The 20,785-nt window shown below is 36.8% G+C and overlaps 1 protein-coding gene across 7 annotated transcripts in view; it reads right to left on the bottom strand.

Moving 5' to 3' along the window:
* Window positions 1-20,785, bottom strand: part of ANKRD27 (ankyrin repeat domain 27) — a 42,578-nt gene that overhangs the window by 5,477 nt on the left and 16,316 nt on the right. For 4 of the 7 annotated variants that reach the window (XM_071756772.1, XM_071756778.1, XM_071756777.1 and 1 more), the window contains exons 2-23: window positions 19,902-20,032; window positions 19,339-19,449; window positions 18,211-18,367; window positions 16,697-16,851; window positions 16,356-16,415; window positions 16,215-16,268; window positions 16,065-16,130; window positions 15,890-15,966; window positions 15,407-15,528; window positions 14,391-14,469; window positions 13,494-13,626; window positions 9,855-9,947; window positions 8,905-9,032; window positions 8,367-8,449; window positions 7,468-7,583; window positions 6,596-6,688; window positions 6,035-6,232; window positions 5,655-5,714; window positions 5,452-5,571; window positions 2,122-2,166; window positions 1,827-1,949; window positions 1,150-1,347 (exon numbers count right to left, since the gene is read on the bottom strand). In XM_071756772.1, the coding sequence (XP_071612873.1) occupies window positions 1,150-1,347; window positions 1,827-1,949; window positions 2,122-2,166; window positions 5,452-5,571; window positions 5,655-5,714; window positions 6,035-6,232; window positions 6,596-6,688; window positions 7,468-7,583; window positions 8,367-8,449; window positions 8,905-9,032; window positions 9,855-9,947; window positions 13,494-13,626; window positions 14,391-14,469; window positions 15,407-15,528; window positions 15,890-15,966; window positions 16,065-16,130; window positions 16,215-16,268; window positions 16,356-16,415; window positions 16,697-16,851; window positions 18,211-18,367; window positions 19,339-19,449; window positions 19,902-20,003 (2,373 nt within the window). In that variant the 5' untranslated portion in view covers window positions 20,004-20,032. Of the gene's footprint in view, window positions 1-1,149; window positions 1,348-1,826; window positions 1,950-2,121; window positions 2,167-5,451; window positions 5,572-5,654; window positions 5,715-6,034; window positions 6,233-6,595; window positions 6,689-7,467; window positions 7,584-8,366; window positions 8,450-8,904; window positions 9,033-9,854; window positions 9,948-13,493; window positions 13,627-14,390; window positions 14,470-15,406; window positions 15,529-15,889; window positions 15,967-16,064; window positions 16,131-16,214; window positions 16,269-16,355; window positions 16,416-16,696; window positions 16,852-18,210; window positions 18,368-19,338; window positions 19,450-19,901; window positions 20,033-20,236; window positions 20,299-20,785 lie in introns of those variants that run through there. The other 3 variants (XM_071756774.1, XM_071756776.1, XM_071756775.1) reach the window with 3 other exon arrangements.

Below are 20,785 nucleotides of genomic sequence, written 5' to 3'. Positions count from 1 at the left end.
TAACAACTCTTTAAGGTACCATCTAACCATAGTCATACCACCTCTACCTTTTTCTAATTATTTTTTTTAAACTAGAATGAGAAGATGGAAGAAAAAAGGATGGAGAAAACAAGCCTCATCATTGTCAAACAGATGCTACCCACAATCATCTCTTCTTATCACACTGATTTTCATGTTTTACCATACAATTAAAAAAAAAGCAAAACAACAAAAACCCTTAAGCAACGAAAAGAAAGGCCAGAATATAAAACCCAAGATATGTGAAAAACACACTTACTGAGTAATTTAAAATATCAAAAACAAACCACCACAGCAACAATGTTCTTTCCCCCTTTCCAAATTCATTAGAACACTTGGAAGTTCTTTATGTTGTAAATACTTAATGAACTAACTTTCATTAACCTCCAACTTTTAGTTCTAGTCTAATTTTCTTCTTGCTTCCCTAGTGCTTTATCCCCCCATCACCTTCACAATTCTCTGAATTTCTTTTTCCTCTTGCAGTCTTCAGCTCCTTATTCTTAAAACCCTAATTTTCCACTTTTCTGCATATTCCCATTTGCCTGTCTGCACCTGCTTTTTCATGCTCATTATTTTTCCTCTCTTTTGTTCCCTTCCTGTATTACTATCCTCCCCACACCAGCTCATGTTTTGTTACTGCTTATGCTTTCCTGACCTGAAGTCAGGGATGAGATTTTTTGCTACCCTCAGAGCTTCACTGGTCTCATAATCTACAAGCTGAAGATACAATAAATATTTAATACTGCAGCTAGTGAAGATACCAAATCTTTTGCATCAACCAATGTACACATAACCTCTTTGAACAGAAGGCAGAAAGGATGAGAAAAAATGCTCAAGAAGATTGGGCTGCATAAGGTATTTGTAAAGTGGCTGATGTACAGCAGTCACTATTCATAGCATTTTCATTCAACCATTATTTCAGGTCATTTAGCAAGAAATGGTGCCTACTGAATCTCTTTCAGTTGAAAGATCCAATTTCTGTCTGGAGATTTCAGACAATGAGAATAAAAACAGAATCACCAAACTAATGTTCACTGTTATTGGTTTACACTTGTTGATAATTTCACAAAACAATTTTTTTGTTGGCAGCTAAGTGTTAAATAGCTTGCATTTCTGAAGAGGCTCAGATACCTGGAAGTGACCTTTCTGGCAGGCTAGATGAAGAGGAACTGCATGTTTTCCATTCTTGGCACTGACACTGGCTCCATGTTTCAACAAGAGAGAGACAAGTTCAGAGTGTCCATGCAGTGCAGCCATATGCAATGGTGTAAAACCATCTTGATTTGAAACATTTACTCCAAGTCCACTAGCAGAGATTCTTCCAAATTTCTGTTGAGGAGAATACACAGCAAAACTACATAATTAATCATGCAACTTTCTGCAGACCAAGGATTAGCAGGCATTCCTTGCTAAACTGTTCACTAACAGATGAGTAGATAACCTGTGACAGTTAGCAATGGAATCTATGAAAGAAAACCAGGAGAAACTGAGGCTTAGAAAAAGATTTTTCCCATTTATTCAAAGTTGTCCAAACCTTAATGACAGCAGTCAACATATTCTAAAAGCAAACTCCTCAGCTTTTTCACTCCATTAAATATTGAGCAAGTCTTTGAACATTGCTCCTGTATCCAAAATTTTCAACAATTTCCTTACATCAGATGAACTCTGGTACAATCTGTATATATTTAACTGCTATTTAGAAAGATGCAGAGGTGTTGGGCACTAGGAATGCTACTTCCCTAGAGCTAAAAGTTACATTACAAAAATAGAAATTGTTTATTTTTTTTTTACAGAATGAATATTCCAACCTTTTGTGCTGGCCCGCATTTTGAGCACTGGCATAATGGATGGCAGAATTCTGGTTTTGATGTATTAGCTGTGTCATCCTCATCTTCTAAGTCGTCTTCTACCCATTCCAAGAGATAACGAACCTGGCATAAAAAGCAAGTCATCCTTTACAGAGCCCAAAGGTTCCATGTCTTAATAAATCTACATATTTGGGCAAGTAAGATTTCATGAACATAGACTTGTGGCTATCTCAGGAAGGCTACAGCTACCTTCTGGTATTATTCAGTAATAATCAAGAGCCATGCTAAGACTCACCATTTCCAAATCTCCATCAGCAACTGCTCTCAGGAGTTTTTCCACCTAGGTATGAAGAAAACAATTTATTTGCTTTGTTAGTATTGTTATTAAACTGTACACAGAAAATCCTGTGTCCTTTACTAACCTCCTAAGCTCATGATTACTGCTGGTCCATTTCATATCTGTGCCTAAAGTTTTAAAGAAAAAAACCTTTCCCCTCTATGAAATATACAAGCTGCGCAAGGCCTGTGGCCATTTGGTGATCTCTGACTTGCTTAGTTCAAGATAAACAGCACTTACCTAAACAGAGGACACATAGTCCACACAAAAACAAAGATGTGTAAGCTGCTATACATTATTATGCCTCTTCAGTAGCAGCTCACCATAGATTTCTCATGTGAACCTACCATTAAAAATCCCTACTCGAGACAAATCTCTATCCTGAAAAACACTAGTACTGTTTGGACTCATGCTGTGCTATTGTACACTACGAGATGCACAAAGTGTGGCATGTTTTATTTTGCTATTTCAGAAACAACAGTTTTAAAATTAAAGATGCTTTCCAGTTGCTTGCTTCATATATGCCAGATTACTGGCTTATGTTAAAAACATTTACAAATCTAACTTTAGTGTAAGAATGGCATGTTTTCTTACTTAAAATATGAAAATATATAAGTAACAAAGTGCATGTGTTAGCGAAAGCAAGGTCTTTTCAACCCAGAGTTATTCCAGGGGATAAGCATTAGACCAATTAGGTATGTGCTCAGTCCAGCTAATGCATGAGCATGACTGCCTGGTGTAGGTATCATGTTCAAGAGCTCTGCAGAGGGAAAGAAGTAAGTGGAGGGAAGAAGAGATGGAAGGTGCTCTGCAATGCACTGATGCCATCCCCTGATCCCTCTGACTATGTATGAAAGCAGAATGAGATGTACTTATCTCCCTGGTTCTCCTCTGGTTCTTAACTTTCACATGAAGGAGTTGATACCTAACCTGATAGAAATTGGATAGGTGCCAGTAAAAGGGCAGGGAGAGCCCATTAGAACTATCAATAGGTGTCTGCAGATTCAGTAAGAAGAATCATTTAATAAGCTTTGTGAAAGTCTGTTTCAGCTTTATTGCACCATGCCATCATCTCCAAAGATGCTGCTGTGTAAATAAAGTTGTTCCCTGAAGTCATGCACTATGCACTTAAGGCAGGATTCCTCTTGCTTAGCTTGGAATATCTATGAAAAGTTAGCTGTCTAAATCCAGGTATTCTTTTAAACTCCCTCTTTTAAATACAGAACAGAATGCAGACAACAAATGACACTCGAGTGCAACACAAGTCAAACTAAGCATGTCTGAGATTAATTCCTCTCTGAAGATACTGATTTCTGTCCACTGACTAAGGGAGGGAAAATAGAAGTCTTAGGTTAAGACAATTGTCTTTCAGACATCTAAAGCTGGGTGAGCTGAATCCTAATCTCTACACGTATACTTCTAAAATGCACTATACATACTGAGGAGCTCTGTACCTCTCCTAAATTTCCCCTAACCATACAGGATAATATCACTGGAGAATATAAAGATCTTGATGATTTTCAGGAGCCAGTCTTACCACATTAAGATGCCTAACAGTAATAGAAAGAGACATACAAGCTCTGATAATTTCTTTCCAAAAATAGCAACTTCCTTACAGTTCTAAAAACTGCCTCAGGCCCTAGCAGTGGAGAAGCATACAACATCTGTTATGCAGCTTATAGATAATTTATGAGGAATACTTAGAGCAAAATGTCTGCAACATGCACTTCCCCATCCTTCCAGTTTGCTTCCTCATTCCTCCATGAAACAGAAGTACTCTCCTTTAGATGTAAAAATAGATGAAACAAATCCACTGCAATTCACTTGCATGCTCAGTTTTTCTGTTGCTGAACAGAAATTGTGCAAGGAGTTGTTACTTCCAACAGAGGAAGTTTCAATTTACGTGCTTGGCTCTTTTATCCTCTCTTAAGTTTTAAACAAGCCATATACACCATGACTGGTTCATCTAAGATAAGAGTTTAATTTACTAACAGTATTGTTTAATAAAGATCTAACTGCATCCCTTTAATCCATGGTCTAAGCCTCGAAGTCTGGAAAACTAACCTTATCAGCTTCCCTTTACTTCCAGTGGTATTCCCTTCATGGAGCTCTCTCAGGATTAGGTCCTTGACTCTTTGCTTAGTATGAATAAGAGCAGTAAACCTATGTGAAACTCAGCAGATAGAAATGAACTAAAGCTGGATTACAGGAAAAGGTCATTAACCCCAAGAACCTAAGGTCTAAGCTGCTTGTAATCTTATTCCCTGGTTTGAACTACAGTCTTAACTCCTGAGTGTGATAAATTTGTTCCTTTAAGAAAAAAATCAATCCTTGATCTATGAGATGAACTTTTATGTGTATGAGATCATATCTAGAGGGTTTGACTCTGTACGAACAGGGAGATATGCTCTTACATTGAGGCTCTCATAGAGTAACTGCTAAGGAAGTGTCAAGTAATATTGCCCAGCCAAACTTTGTGTCTCTTAAGTTTCTTTAACGTTTTTAGAAAACAGAAAACTTTGGCAAGAGGAGAATCTTTGAATAGCTGGAAAAGAAGCATTTGAATGTAGAAGTGATATGGAGGTAAACAAAAATACAAAGGAGGCAAATTTGGAAAAAAAAAAAGGAACAGGATGACTGGGAAAAAAATAAAGAAGCATCAGGAGTGGTGATGTGACAGTCTTAGGAGGGAATAAATGGCAATTATTAACTGAGGTCCCATATGAAATAAATCAGAGTATGGCATGTTGGTTGATGTGGACAGAGCAATATGAGCAAGAGTGCACGTGTAAAGTATTAAGTATATAGTCTGTACTACTTCACATGCTACAGAACTGATTTCCTATGCCTGTTTTGAAAGCTTGTCTTAACATTTTTGTTTGTTACTTGCCAGTATGCCTGTACCAGTCTATTTTCCCAGACAGATTTTCTAAGCTAACAATGGCATCTAATTCTTGGACACCACATCAAGTTCCTTAGGGTACTGACTGCCATTATAATTTTGTAAACCTCAAAAAATTCTCAAAAACTATGTAAGTTAACTGCAATAAATCTGAACAACTACTCCAAAATGCTTTCAATTTTTTCCCATAAATAGCCAGTAGAGAAGCTGGTACCATACAGAAGTGTCTAGACACAGAGAATAAGCAACTGAGGACAGCAGCACATAATTTTTCAAACAAGATAGAAGGTTAGTCCTGAAACAGCAGTTTAAAAGTGTTGCAAAATAGCCCTCTTCTAGCTTCCTTCACTTTGGTTATTGTCAAAACTTAAGTCCTCGAGTCTTACCTCTTTGTAACTACTTTTTACTTCTTCTTGTCTTATATCAGTTGATGCTGATGACAAGCTTGAAACAGATGACCCTCTGCTGAAAGTTTCTGTTGAATGCTGAGGAGACCTAAGTGGTGACTTAAACCAGAAAACATTACATACCAGATTAAGCAGGATAAACAGGCAAAAAAAAAAGTTTAGCAACTTGCACTAGTTGTTACCTCAGAAGCACTCTGTCCTCTTTCAAATGTTAGATAGTTTAATTCCATCAATGATAAAATCTGCATAAAAATATAAGAGAATCAGTGTAACTCCACTTAAAGAGGAATCTATTGACTGATGCACAAGTTAGCTGACAACCTAATATTAGTAACAGATTATGACTGAGAAGATTAAAAGCACCAATTTACAAGTTTATGATCTATACCACAGACTATATTCAATTTGGATTTAAATTCAATTCAAATGTGACCCTTCTTCATTATAGGCAAACACACATTTTCACTTTATATTACCAACAAAATCCTACTAGCAGGTAAGCATCTAGACTTCCATGGGAATGCATCAGAAAGAAATCAGGCTAGAATATAAAGAAGAATACCTTGGAATTTAATGCACACTGCAGGGAAGTCTCTTTCATCCGGTTCTGAATTTCTGGATTTGCCCCATTTTGCAAAAGCACTTCTATGATCCCTTGATAGCCCCAACGAGCAGCTATATGGAGAGGAGTATCTCCCTTTTCATTACCAATATCTAGTCTACAGGAATGTACATCATAGTAGACTAAAGCTTTGACACACTGTAAAGAAAAGGAAAGCTATCAACATACTACAGTATTGTCTCTCAATTAACATAACTTGTGCAATCCTAAAGAGGTTTTTTTAATTGCTGCTCATACAATCCATTGCCTAAACACCATACTTTTACAGTTTAGTGTCATCAAAGAGTTAAATAACTAAATTTGCAGAATACTATCTTTAATGTGAATGTGTAATGAAAATTGCTATGAACTACTGAATAAAGTCCTAATTCACAGCATTAAATAGCTTCCAATTTTTAGAATTTTTTTTTTAAAACGGTAAGTTTAGTGCAAATTTGCCTCACAGATTAATTCCATTCCATTAGAATGTCCATTTAGTTTGTTAAAAAAACAATTACTTACATCCTCTTGACCATAAGTGCAGGCTAAATGAAGCGGAGTATTTCCATTATTGTCCTGAACATCAGTGCTTGCCTTATAGTGCAACAAGAGAAGCTTAAAAGAAAAATAGAAGTAGACATTTAAGTAACTAAAAAATTAACGGACAAAAAATTGTTAGTCTGCAGAATTTAAAAAGCTTCTAGCATGATGAAGCACTTCATGAAAAATGGGATGCTTCTCTCCTGTTTCAGACACTTTTCTCTCCTGCTTCAGACACTACCCTCTTGGCCTTACTGTTTTTGTCCTTCCCTAAGAACCAAATAAAAGCTGCTTCTTACATATTCAGAGCTGTCATTGAAAAAATTCATCACCTACTGCAGCAAACAGTGCAATACATATACTACATGACAATTTCTTCTATATTTTAAGAGCCTAAACAAGACACAGCTTAATTTCAACAATGATAATTGAGAATCTCACATATATAAAACTGAAATACACAATAATTAATGTAGTTACACAGTGTATCCAAAAATTAATTTCCATTACTACGATAGCTCTTTTATATTAACCAAGAGCAGAGATGTTAACAGGCTTTCTGTTTGTACTATGTCTCAGAGATTTGTATTAATAAAATAGATTAATTATCAGGCATGCATAGCTGTCCATTTCTTGGTTATTACAAACAGCTGAAACCCTTGCAGTGCAGGAAAAATAAAATACAATGCAAAATACAATGATTAAAAAAATCCTCAGTCCAAACAATGTAAAGTTCTGGTAAAAGCTCCTCAGAAGACCTAAATGACAGGAACAGCAAAACAATTTAGTAACAGTCATATACTTATTAAGTTATGTATTTATTTTTATTTCTATTTAAGCCTTTTGGTACTTACTGTAACATTCTGATATCCCTTCTGACAGGCAAGGTGAAGTGCAGTTGAACCATGGTAATCTGTAGCATTGACAATGGCTCCTTTGGCCACTAGTAAATCCACTAATGATGTTTGCCCTTTAAAAAATATAAAGACATTAAAAGAAAGAAGTAAACTCTGCACAGGAACATAGATACTTTTCAAATTCAAACATGAACTATAAACCAAAATACCCTGTATTTCTGCATACTAAGTTTCCATATACTGTATATTCACTTCCTTGGTATCTTTTTTTTTTTTTGTTGTTGCAGATTACTCAAGGTCAACGCTCAGTAAAAGAATGTCCAGCTAAAAGCAAGCTATGCTTGTATCTTATGAGTTAAAAAAAAAAGAACAGAAAACAAGGCCACGTCACACAAAGAACTCTCCTATTAGGATTAAAGAAAAACGTAACTTATCTTTAAAAAGTACTTAAGAAAATTAATACAACTTCTAATAGGTCTAAGATCAATAATTAACATTATGAGACGGGAGATGGTGCAGATCTACCATGCAAACCCAGTCGCAGAAAGAGAAGAGATTAATTTTCCAATCTGCCAGTTCTTTAAAACAAGACTAATTTCTGTAACACAGTTTGGATTTTTTCACAGCTGAAGAAAGAGCTAGTGTGGTACCCACTTAGACAAAAGTAAAAATCCAGCAAACAAACAAACAAACGGTAACTTAACTGTAAGAAACTGAACTTAAATGAATATACAATAACCTCAGTCTGTGCCAAGATGCAACTTTCTATTGCAAATAAACAGAAAACAATTTAATGCAAAATTCCCTCTTTGACACAAAGCTGGAAAATATGCTCACACAAAGATAAGGAGCATAAGGAGTAGAAAACAGTAGTGAAAAAAACAAACAATACTGACCACAAATAGCAGCTATGTGAAGTGGTGTATATCCCCGGTCATCTCGGGAAAATGGGGTTACAATGGAAGGATCATTCAGTTTCCTTTAAAACACAATGGTTTACAAGCAGCTCAGTTACCTATCTAGCAGTGGTAAGGAAAAGAGAAAGACGAAATGGCCAAGGCAAAAAAAAAAAAATTATCTTGGAACTTTGTATCCTTTCATATGGATGAATTATGCTACATATAGAAAGTTTTACATTTTATTAAGAGATGTAGTTTTGTTCAAGACATGAATGCTACGTTCAAGAAAAGAAATATTTTATGCCATGTTTCACACCAAAGCACATACAGCCTCCATCACAAAATTGGCTCCAAGACATTCAGTAATTTCCTAATACTTCTGCTTTTTGAAACCACATGAATGTATGCTCTCCACTACATCCCAAAAGGCTAACTACGACTTCTATAACAAAAAGCAGCAAACGTTCTAAAGTAAATCTTAGACAAAAATTTTTACAAAGCCTTTTGTGTACTGGTGGAGATGAAAAGTGCTTACCCAGAAACCAGCTTCTCACATTTGTCACAGTAACAGAGCGGATGACACATTTTCTGTACAGTGTCCTTATCACTGTCACCTTGACTTAGTAATCGCTCTACCTCCTCCTGATTACCTGAAGCAATATGCTACAAAAAGCCAAGAGGAGAAAGAAAATGAGGAACCAATATAAAAAGGCTACTTAAAAAAAAAAAAAAAAGAAGAAAAAAAAATAGAAAAAAACCCAGAATCATTTACTGAAGCACAAAGTGAAAGGAATAGATTATAAAAGACATGTATTCAGGCATTAGAAAGCAGAAATGAACACTGTCACAGCACAAAACCCTCTAATTGGCATTCAGTATTTAAAAGAATCTGTTCTTGGCTTATTTCCCTTTCTATAAAAAAATTTAAACAATTCCTATTGTTCGCTTTAGACTCAGTCACAAAATTGAGCTCCCTCTGGGCAAAAACATTTCTATAAAATTACTAATTCTTTAGCCATAAGCTGTGAACACATGTAATTAGAAACTCTGCTTTGTGTCCTTGTACAGGCAAAGTTCTTTTAGAATGACAATATGAGATTAGCATTTAACATGAAGTAGCTGTCAGGTGACCCCATCTAAATCATTTCAGAGAACTCTTCCAACTTCAAGCACCAAATGCTGTGAGAGGCAACCAGACAGCAACACCACATCTGTGCATTAGATGGACCACTTTATACCAATAGCAGTAGCATTTAATCCTCATTTGCTTCCATGTTTCTTATGACATGCTAGAGCGTGTATTAACTTGGTAATATTTTGGCACAGAAGTGCGGCAGATTCAAAACACAGTTTTAGCATCTCCTGAAACGTATTTCACAGTACTAATGTGATTGCAATTGCATTATTCAACAGAAAATTGTAAAAAGGAAGGGATACAAAAAGGCAGTATGAGTGCACATGTATTCTGCCATAAAAGGTATTGACCTTAAATAGGCAGTCTATTGGAGTAGCAGACATCTGGGACAACAAGTTCATCCTTTGTCTTAAAAGCAGCTTGTCACACAGTGTTTCAGATTCCTGAAAATGAAACATGTAGGTTACTTATCTATACACTCATTTACAGGCTCTTAACATTAGTAAATCAGCATGAAGTTTAAGAAACCTGTGAACTGCAAAGAAACAAGATCACTTGAAACCAAAATGAAGATTTCAGATTTTCTAGGCGCTCCACCACTGAAATTTATAAATCAACACAGACACCTCCATTTTATAGCAAAGTAGTTACAAACATGTTTGCAAGGTGTGGAGTTTGGATATGTACTTCAGGGTAAGTTTTTTGTATTTAGATACATAAAGATGACAATCCCCAATCTTTGCAAGCTTAAGTACTTTGCTAAAGATACCCAAGACAAGGTGCATGTTAAGTCTTCTTGGACAGAGTCTTCAGTGTCCTGGTTTGAGCAGGAACTACTTCCCTAAGAAGCATTTGATCAAAACTTCTATTATCTAGAACAAAAACTAAAGTTTACTGCCAACTCATGTTTCTGAAGTCTAATCAGAGTTTCCAATATGAATGCTCACAGCTTTCTATTTTCACTATGGAGAATCTGAGTAACTACTGGCCACACCTGCTGTAGTTTTCAGTACTGTTCCCTCCACATTGCATTTTACAAAAAGAAGTGTTTCCTGAGTGGAATAGTTATTCCAGAGAGTTACATGAGACAACAATCCTTAGGTGGAGAAATTCTTATTATATATTAAAAAGGAACAGTCCACCCCAGGTGAACCTATAGCTCTTTGAAAGACAGAATGGCAGAAGAGTCACATACTGCTTGAAGTACTAAGCAGGTTTGTGCCTTCAAAGCTGTATAAATCATCTTCCTAAGGTGACTTTCACAAATTACAACTGATGACTTGGATAAACTCTATCTGCCCTCCATTCCCAGCTTTATTAGCCTCAGTTTGTATTCAGGTCTTGCTTTTCTGGCTTCTTCCATCTGCACTTCCTGCATGCCAACCCCACTGCCATCTACAGCTCTTCTCATAGAGGAACCAAAATGCTGCCTATGCCCTTGTAGCAGGGAGCATTAACTCCATACTACATACCTTAATTCAACTCTCTTAACTAGAGGGTCTTACTACACTACTACACTTCAGGTGCACATAGGAATTAAATTAATGTCCAATATTTAACTGGAACCCTAAGCAAGGTTGACAACTTCTAGAAAATAAAATGCAATTTTCTGTGCTATCAATTACCTGTTCCTCCCCTCCCCACAACCAAAATGTCTCTAAGACTTGCATGACTTTGGATGAAGGGACTGGGAAGGTGTGTATGAAGTGCAATTTTCTTACTGAGGTGAGTGATAATATGCCCATTATCCCACAGGGTACATTAGCTCCCTGCTGAGTTTTGTTTATGTAGTTCATTTCTTCAGGGATTGGACAACAGCACTATTCAGCTGCCACGAGCACCATCTGAAATCAGCTATAAAATTAAGTGTAGCCCCATGAGGGGCTGTAATGAAGCCCCAGGGGACAGCAATGTTCCTGCTCACTTAAATCCCACAACCCCTTACAGCACAATCTGGACAAGGAAACCATGCAGCATCAACATGACAGCTGCTGCTTTAGAGAGAAAATTGATCTCCTTTACCAAAGTAAATAACTGAAATGCTAAGTTAATGAAGGCAGAGCAATGCTAGCAGTTCTTCCAATGTTCTATCACTTCCTCACAACCCTCTTTGAATTCCTGTGAAAGGGCTACTTGCTACCTAGCTTCCTCATCTTCCATTGTGCATCACCTTCCCCCTTACCCTGTACTACAGAAAAAGAGTGGTTTAGCTCTTTCCTTTTCAGCTGTGCTAGAGGCCAAGGGATCACATTCTTCCCTCTCTTCAAGGTTTTTTTCCATCTCATTCCAGGGTGCTGCCTCCAAGCCCCCCCTGACTCCTATGAAGGGCAACACTGAAAAGAGCTCCTGTTGCACAGCCACTGCACATACATTGAAGTGAGAAGCTAGAGGCTGGCAGTCTAGATCTGCAGCAGGTCCAGCTGATGTATGGACATAAACACTTGGTGTTTGCTCTTATACTGGTGCAGACACTAATCCAAGCAGCAAGAGACTGCCCTTAGATGCCTCAGTGATGTAGTGCATCTTTCAAGACAGATGCCTCTTCAAGAAAAATGTAGTATCTTAATGGCAGGGGCACTCAAGTTATAACCACTTGATGGCTGTGCACTATAGAAAACCATTCTATGGCTATATAAGGCCAGCACTGGGAGGGGTAGGAGCAGGCACTTCCTAGGGAAGAGTTTTTACTCTAGAAATTTAAAAGCAGTATACTATTTTTTTCAGGTTGCTGAAATAGCTGAGGAAGACAGCTCTACTTGGGTTCTAGTTCTCCATCCAGAGCACCAGCACTGCTGTTTGTATATGGATTGTTCATGATAGCCAAGTGACTGCAGAGAAGTAAATTGTTTGGTAGTTTGTTTGCCTTTTAAACTAACGTTTTTATTTTTTTTTTAAACACAATTCAATACAGCATTACAAGCAAAAAAATTGTCTTTTTACACAAAGAGTGCTCTTTTTTGAAGTATACAAAACAAACCTCTGCATGACAGGTTCATGGAAATATCCCAGAAAGTACAAAACCAAAAATAACGAGTAAAATGTTACTTTAAGTGCTTCTTTAAGACTGTGCCCCAGATTGTCCCATCCCAAGCCCTGCACACTGAGCCATTAGTTTGGCCCCTGCAATTAGATTCCAGTGCTTTGCAGTTGGGCAGACTGTGACACATTGAATTCACTCTGGTTCCAAGCTCACTCCTTTTGATTTCCACATCAGAACAGGAAAACCTAATTTTGCAACAGGGGGAAGTTTCACAGGAACAGCAAGACTAGATTGCTTTACTAAGTTACATATATCTTGTATCACAGAAGTTTCTGAAGTCACATCAACCTTGATTCACCTGCAGAGATTTGACCTGACTGCCAGAAGGCCCAGTTGCCCAGCAGGAAGGAAGTCATGCATTCACCAGCTTCTTACATTAGAGATCCTGAGAGCCAAATTTGACCTTCAAACACCTTACTCCCATTTAAACCATCAACTTTGTGCAACATAGGTATCTGCACTACAAACACACTGAATTTTTAGAAGATTCACTGAATAACTCAATTACACTGCAATCTCCATTCTGCTAGCACAGCTAAGCTTCTTTAAATTACTGAAGTAAATTCTGTTTAAGCTACACCTACTCTAAAGTACTTCATTGCTTTCACAATCACAACTGAAAAAGTACAAACAGCAGATATTAAGCTTACTGAAGGTTTAGCTGTTGAAAATAATACTGTCATTTTTCCTCTAAGCATAAAAAGAGGCAGACTGGATATTTAACTACTTCCTTAAGTGCTATACAATGAGAAAGAAGTATTGCTACAGGATGAGGACTCATCATAATCATTAAGATCATTTCAGCATTTGCTTCAGGTACAGTTACCTCAATTAATTTCTTTTAGTACAAAAAAGGATCTCTGTTAGCTGTTTGCATCCTGACAAGATTTACTTCTACAATGGTACACAGCCCTAGAAGGTTACCAAATACACTTTAAAAGTAGCTTACTGTTGATCTGTCAGAGAGGTTGCCTTGTCTGATGTATTCTATTGCAGCCTCAATTGATGTTAGACAGTATCCCAATTCATCTTTCACTGAACAGCAAAGCCTGAAGTTCTTTATGTAACTTAAGTTGGCCATCCTAAAATAAAAAGTTAGTCATGAAACACTGAAAATTACACCAGTATGACAAATCTTAATATTGCAACTCATCTTAGGCAATCTAGGCAGACAATAAGTATGGAATAAGAAAAAGCTTCTAGACAGACTCTTAGGCTAGCACTGCCATGGGTTTTCTGAGCTTTATAGATGAAAGAGAACTCTTACATCTAATTAGTAACTTTCCATTGAATAGTTGAGATCAGGAATATGAAGGCCAGGATGGAGAACAATGGAATACTGTTTTGCATGTGTGACAGCTACAAAGTAAAGGAAAAATGCTAATGTTTGATATGTGGGATATAGCACCACAAAAACTCAGTTCAGGTACAGGTTTCAATATACTTTCACTGGTAAGAAGGGGAGGTAAACAATGGCACAGGCTAGCAGTAAGTAATTAAACATTACTTAGTTTCTCTATATGAAATGCATCAAATACCTAGAAGCTATATGAAGGTTTCACAGCTCCAAACACAGATGAAGGACCAGTGGGGAAGTCTGGACAGAGATGCAGATTTAATATAGATACATCTTTCCAGTACCACAGTTTCCCAGGCTGGGAAACAGAACAGCGAAGACAGTACTACATTGGTAGCACATTTTTGCTGTTTGTCCTACTAAAAATAGCTTTCTGCATTAGATCAGCCTCACTTTCACTTATTACTGTGTGTTCAGACATCTACCCCTACAGCAACATTCTTATAAGGTGATATGATAGAGGTCTGTGTAGTCAAAATGGTTACATACCAGTTTGGTATTTCTGTTTTTACAAGTAAATACAGCAAAACAGAGAGCAGATCATCTGCACACATGGTTTCCACGTTAACTAGAAACAAAACCAAAAAAAACCCCCTCATGTTAGTCCTGTCACAGTTCAACCAAGAGCAATACATATAAATGGAGACTAAATAAAAGACTAAGGGCAAACCCTACCACTAGAGAATGCATTAAGTTACCATGGCAGCCCTCAATCTCCTCCTAAAATTGTCTGCCAGGAATCAAAATACTGTACAAACACCATTTGTTTGTACAAATTTGTGATATTTAACTAAGATCCTCTCCTTCCTATATAGAAAAAGACAGAGGATTAGCTCAAGATTTCTGAAATCTCTGAGGACAAAAACTGCCTTCCAAGTTGATACAGTTCTCCACAACCCAAGAGTCTTACTGAAGAAGGAAATGCAGCAGGGAAAGCCTAAGTTCACTGTACTATTCCATTTGCTTACTGGAACTCTCCTCTCTCCAGGCTAAATGAAATACTCTATTAGGAGATCTATGCTTTCCTATCACAATCCTTCCTGAGATTCATGGTAGCACTCAGTGCAGCACAGAGGTTTGTTTGTCCCCATGTCATCCCCATCCCACTGCCCTCAACGCTGCATTTTGCAAAAGATACATCTCAAGAGATGCATTTATTTCAGGATTATCAAGGAGCATGGGTAAATAGACAAAAATCAGTGTTTAAAATGGATCATGCTCAACTCTTCTGCGTGTGATAGTGTTTGACAGTGTTCTGACACATACAAGCGTCTCACACACTCTAGCTAAGACATAGAACCTAACATACAACCCTGCATGAGAAACAGTGCTGAAGTGTCTCTCTTGCCTCAATTTTGCTTTGTTTAAAGGTCTGAAACACAGACCCCGCTCTAATTGTGTTTAATTCACAAGTGCTAGTCAAACAGCTGGTTTATTATATACCAAGTGCTTTGTGTGTACTGGTTAAGAAAAAAGTATATTTTATTAATTCACTAATTACTGACCTCTTTGGCTAGAAGATTGCATAATAATTTGTACCACTTTTCGCAGACAAAGTAGCTTCTGTTGAGGGGAAGTGCATTTGTTCAACTGACCCAGTTCTCGCCTTGCACGTGGTATATTGAAACTATAAAATAATTGGGGAAAAAAAAAAAGGCTGCTACATAGAAGTCCTGCACACAGCATCCAAACCTCAAGTTTCAACATATTCAGAGCTAAAGAATGGCATTAAAATACTTTCATCTCTTCTCCAAGTAGACTTTCATTTCTGTACTCTATAGATGGAGAAGGAAGGAAGTAATATAAAGGAGATAATGACCAATGCAAAGATCCTCAAAATTACACTTGCAAAGCTTTACTTTTTCATCTCAAAGGAGTGAGGTATAGGAAGAACTTGCTTATTGTCTGAAGGAAGATAAATAAGTCTTATGCCAGCCAAAAATTAAGACAAGACCTGACTCTTCAGAGAGTCCAATCATTACTCCCACCTGAACTCAGGCTTCACTCCAATGTCTTTTTGATGCAGGTCTTGAAGGCTCCTTGTGATTTTGTTAAAAGCAGCATCCTAATAAGTAGAAAGGCATTAGTTTGTTGTGTTGTTGTTTTTTTTTAAAATGCATTAGATCAATGTAACTAATCTTTATCAATCCAACAAGAACTTACCTCACTTGCCTCAATAGTTCCCACATATTTAAAGACTAGATCATAAATAGCATGGTGGATATACATCTGTAGAAAAGAACAGTACATTAGGCATGAAAGGGAGAGTCAAAAATAGCTTGCTAATTATTTTCCTTTATTTCAGATGCTTACTTCAACTGCTTGTTTAATCAGATTCATCTGCTCTTCTTGCTTTGAAAGCATCCTCTAGAAAAGCCATTCAAACAAAAGAGTTAAATAATTTATTGCTTAAGTAACTCCACTACATACATAGTACATAGTTTAAGTGTTTACCAAGTGCGAATCTCTCAAAAGATGCTGGAGACATTTGGTATAAAGTGCATTGACAGAATCCTGGTGGTGGGGAAAACAAAAAAGCATTAAAACTCAGGTTAATCTGACACTTGAAACTACAAAGCATAAAGAAGCCAAGAAAAGAAATGTTCACTATATTAAAATTTTTAGCTAAAAAAAAAAAACCACAACTTTACCTAATAATTAAGATACTGTAATTCACAACTTAAGAATTCTTTATTTCTTCCCACCTTCCTTAACTCAAGAAGCTCAAGAAGATACCCAGAGCAGTGAAGTGAATTATATTTAGTAAGTTAAACATCAAGAAGCAAGATACTTACTATGTAGTGGCGGAGGCTTTTCCTTTCATGTTCTTTAAATGTTCTATGGAAAGATCCTATGTATTTATCAAATCTCTCACAGTGTCTTCCGAGGAATTCTCTAACATCTTCAATATTTTTAAGAGAATAACAGCTTGATGAAGCTGTAGATTCACCTAAAATGAAAGCCAAGAATTAACACAAGTTTAATATGTATGCATGGTAAAGTACTTTCTGTCCCTACATACACAGCCAACACGTGTGCAATTCAGCTTACTATGCCTTTTACTGAGGTACTGCTTTTAATTAAAGAATTTAATGCCTCACATTTAGAGTAGGCTCTACTGCCTTTTAAGACATTTATTTGAAATAGCTAAAACTGATTTCACATGGTTTTTCACCCTAGGTTAATTTATTGCTTCATACACAACTCATAATCTGAGTGACAAGTCAAGCTTCAAAGTAGAAAAGCACATTATAGTATTGATGAAATGCCCACGCAGGCAGGCAGAGTGCTTTAAGTGAGCTGTAAAAATCCCATCTTGGATTTTTACATAACCTATTCTTTATTTAGACATGCTTTCTCTGAAAGAGAGAGCAAAGTCGCCTCATGTAAACATTAAACCAAATCCGAGTAAGACAATTGGATCCCTCACTTAAAATTCTTATGGCTTTTCCAAACATTTTCTTTCAGGCAAGTCTTTAATTTGCAGTAAAAGGCAGCCAACTAATAACAGGCTTAGAACTCATTCATTTCAAATTACCTCACTTCTGAAAGAGTGCTATACAACTACATTAAGTAATAGCCAAAAAAGGAACACAACAAGACTGTTTTTTTTAGATTTAGATTAATATTTGTACAATTTAAGCCTGTATGGATGCCAGCTTTTTTTCCAGAAGAACTTTTTCAGCTTCTATTTAACTTTTGAAGAAGCCTCTGTTCCTTTTAATCAGTAAACACAGATTGTTACACAAATTCATGAGGAAATCCTGTTACATTCACAGCTTTAATAGTAACCTTGGAAATAGTGTTCCAGACTTAAAGAGCACTTTCAGTACTAGGATAAAAATTAACACATTCAGCTTAATGAGACAGCTCACCATCAGAAGAGCTGCTACACAACTATGCTGTACATCCTCTAAGCACTGATGAAATGATCATGACAGAATTTACCTCTCCAGTTTTTTTGTGCATCCACCATGCATCTCAAGACACACTACATTTGAGACTAAATCCCTTTAAGCAGTCAGCACTAAAGTGAGCACTGCTTAAGAAAAAAATTATGCAGGGTCAAATATTGCACAAATGATTTTTTAGTGTTGACAATGAGGCATGGGCCCTGCAGAAAATAAGTTTGCCAGGCAGCAGCTTAATTTTTCTCTGTAGCAAAATACCAACATCTGCCCCAGAAGGTTAATAAATGCCAAGAGCTTTCAACCAAGCTAACATTCTTCAGAAGGAGGGAAACGTATTAAGCATATTAAACGTACTAATTTTTTCACTATGCAAACAAGACCAATATTTCAATACATACTTGAGCTTTCTGTTTTTTCCAAAGGATGAGCTATGCACAATATACTGAAGCTTTCTTCTTTTTCATTGTAAAATGTTTCCTCAAAAAGAACAGGTACTGAGAGATGAGAATTAAAACCATTTCCTAAAATAATCAGGTTTCCTTGTATGAAGATCTCCTGAAATACAATGAAAACCAGATTAAGTGTAAAACTAACAGAAGAAAGTTACTCATTGGCTTCTACATTGCACAGACTGCATTTCCAGGAAATCAGAGAGCTTGCAAGACAAAGCCCCAGATTCAAGAGATTTCACATTCTTTTGCTGTGTAGCCACTGAAACAAAGACTCCTTCAGTCTCCAATGGCCATTTAAACCTTGCTTACACCTACTTTCTTTACAAGTCTGCTACTATAGGTTTCAAGCAATCTCCAAGGTCTGAGTGACTATTTGCAGATTTGAGAGTATTTTTAAGTAGAAGGGAAACAAAGTCCAGCTTCAGAAAATCACTACACATCTTGTCTATGTTTCTCATGCTAAGCTTTATCTTCTCAAGCACCTCCTGTAAGGCTATCTGTAATAGGAAGATCTGATAGCTTGCCAACTGGTGGAAGATCTCATACTGCACTGCAAAAGAGTTAAAAAATGTGATCCTATGCAGTGCTAGCACTGGTTAGCATGGCTTGCTGCTGTACCAGTCAATTTCTGCTCCATTTACTGAACAAATACATCAAGCCTTAGAGAAGACTCTTAAGCCTTGGTGAACCTGCATCTGCACACAATACAGGCAGGTTACTAATGCACCTGAAAGCTACAAACAGTTCTTAATCAAGTGATAAAGGCCCTTCTGCCATAAAATGGAACTCCTAATAGCCACAAAACAGATAAATTGACAAAGCAGTAAGCTGAAATCAGAGGCAGCATTAGCATGCAAATAGTCAACTACTCTTGTGTACATGCCAAAATACAGCTTTTGCTAGAAAGCAATGTATCACTGAGAACTTTGGCATAGATAGGCAACATGGACTTTTGCAAGTCAGAGCTAACTCCTAGCTATGTCTCCCAACCACTAGTTCACCCATCAGTCATGAACTACAGTGCATCATTTATTGGAGGGTCCCCAAGATACATTCAGATATCAAAACAAATACCTTTCCATTTAAGGTCTGAAAACTTTCTTCTAGTGGCTTCAGAACATATGATTCAAACTGGCAGGTAGAAAGACTGTTGTTTGAAAGGCTTCCTTTGCATGGAACTAACACCTAAAAAGTAAAATCAGGCTTTAGATCAAGCACATCTAATTTCAGATTAAGTCTGATTGCAGAAAACTCACATTAGAAGTCTTACAGACTGAGGTTTCATTCCAGCTCAGTTTAATGCTATATAAAATGGTATCAGAAGTGATTGTCTACTAGGGATTTCTAAACGTCAATCCCATTTTAAGTTACAAGTGGGAGAATATGTAGCTTCAGTTCATAGCAAAGAAAGTAAGTTTATTGTGAAGTTCAGAAACAACACCAAATTTGACCTTTTACTGTGACACAATATATCAAGGTCCATATTAGCAAATAAAAAAACACCTTCAAGTTGCTCTCATTCATTTCCACATTTCAGAGACTTACACCAATCCTTACATGTCACAGAAGGCATGTGATTTAATTATATATTGCTACTATTCAATAAGCAACTTTTAAATGTATTTATTTACACTTACAATACCATGGAGCTCTGCAACTTTGCTGCATAGATCAGGACGTCGTTTCTGAATGGCCAAATAAAAGGGATTTTTCAAGATATCTTCATCATACATAGCCATATGGACTTCAGATACTCCAAGGAGATTTTCTAAAATGTATAGGGAGAACGGTTAACGTATCACACATGGTATTTGTTAAAGCAAAGAATTTGTGAACACCTAAGGGGTAGTTTGATTCCTCATGCCTACAAAGGAAAACAGTTTCAGGTTTTGATGTAAACAGCCAAGGGCATGCTATGCTCAACCGATAAGAAGGGAATTACAGTTACTCAAATATTATTTTCCATTAATACACCTTTCCAATGACAGTTAGCTTTATAGCTTTCAGATGTTGGGAGTTCAGTATATGACTTGTTTGGACAAAATTCTGGAAAGGAGGAGAGAAATTTTACATTAATACCACTTTGATACACAAGCTAACTCACAGTGCTAAGATCTAATACAACCCAAAAGACACAAATTAACAGCTTATTTATAGCATATTCTACTGCATGACAGGACATCAATGCTTTTGCAATATGTTCATATAAGCCTGAAGATTCATCTGTAAGGATTACTGACTGATACACAAGACACAAAATAGTGTAACAGGAACCCTTGTGTAAAGCAATCCTCAGCTTTCCAGGGAAAGTTATAGGAAAGAATTTCCTCAAGGAAATATGAAAATCCATGCTCTAATAAAAAAGTCACTCTGAAATACATCATTTGTGGTCACCTCTTTTCCCATAGAAAAAAAGTCTCCATGACCTGAGGCCAGGCTGATGCATAACATCTGGCAAAACAGCAAGCAAAATAAGTGGCTGGAGACAAGAAACCCAACCCACAGGCACTGGAAAAGCTAT

The sequence above is a fragment of the Heliangelus exortis genome, chromosome 13, assembly GCF_036169615.1.
Source record: "Heliangelus exortis chromosome 13, bHelExo1.hap1, whole genome shotgun sequence".
Taxonomy (NCBI): domain Eukaryota; kingdom Metazoa; phylum Chordata; class Aves; order Apodiformes; family Trochilidae; genus Heliangelus; species Heliangelus exortis.
Note: the sequence above shows the minus strand (reverse complement) of the source record. Positions and strands in the feature narration are given on the sequence as shown.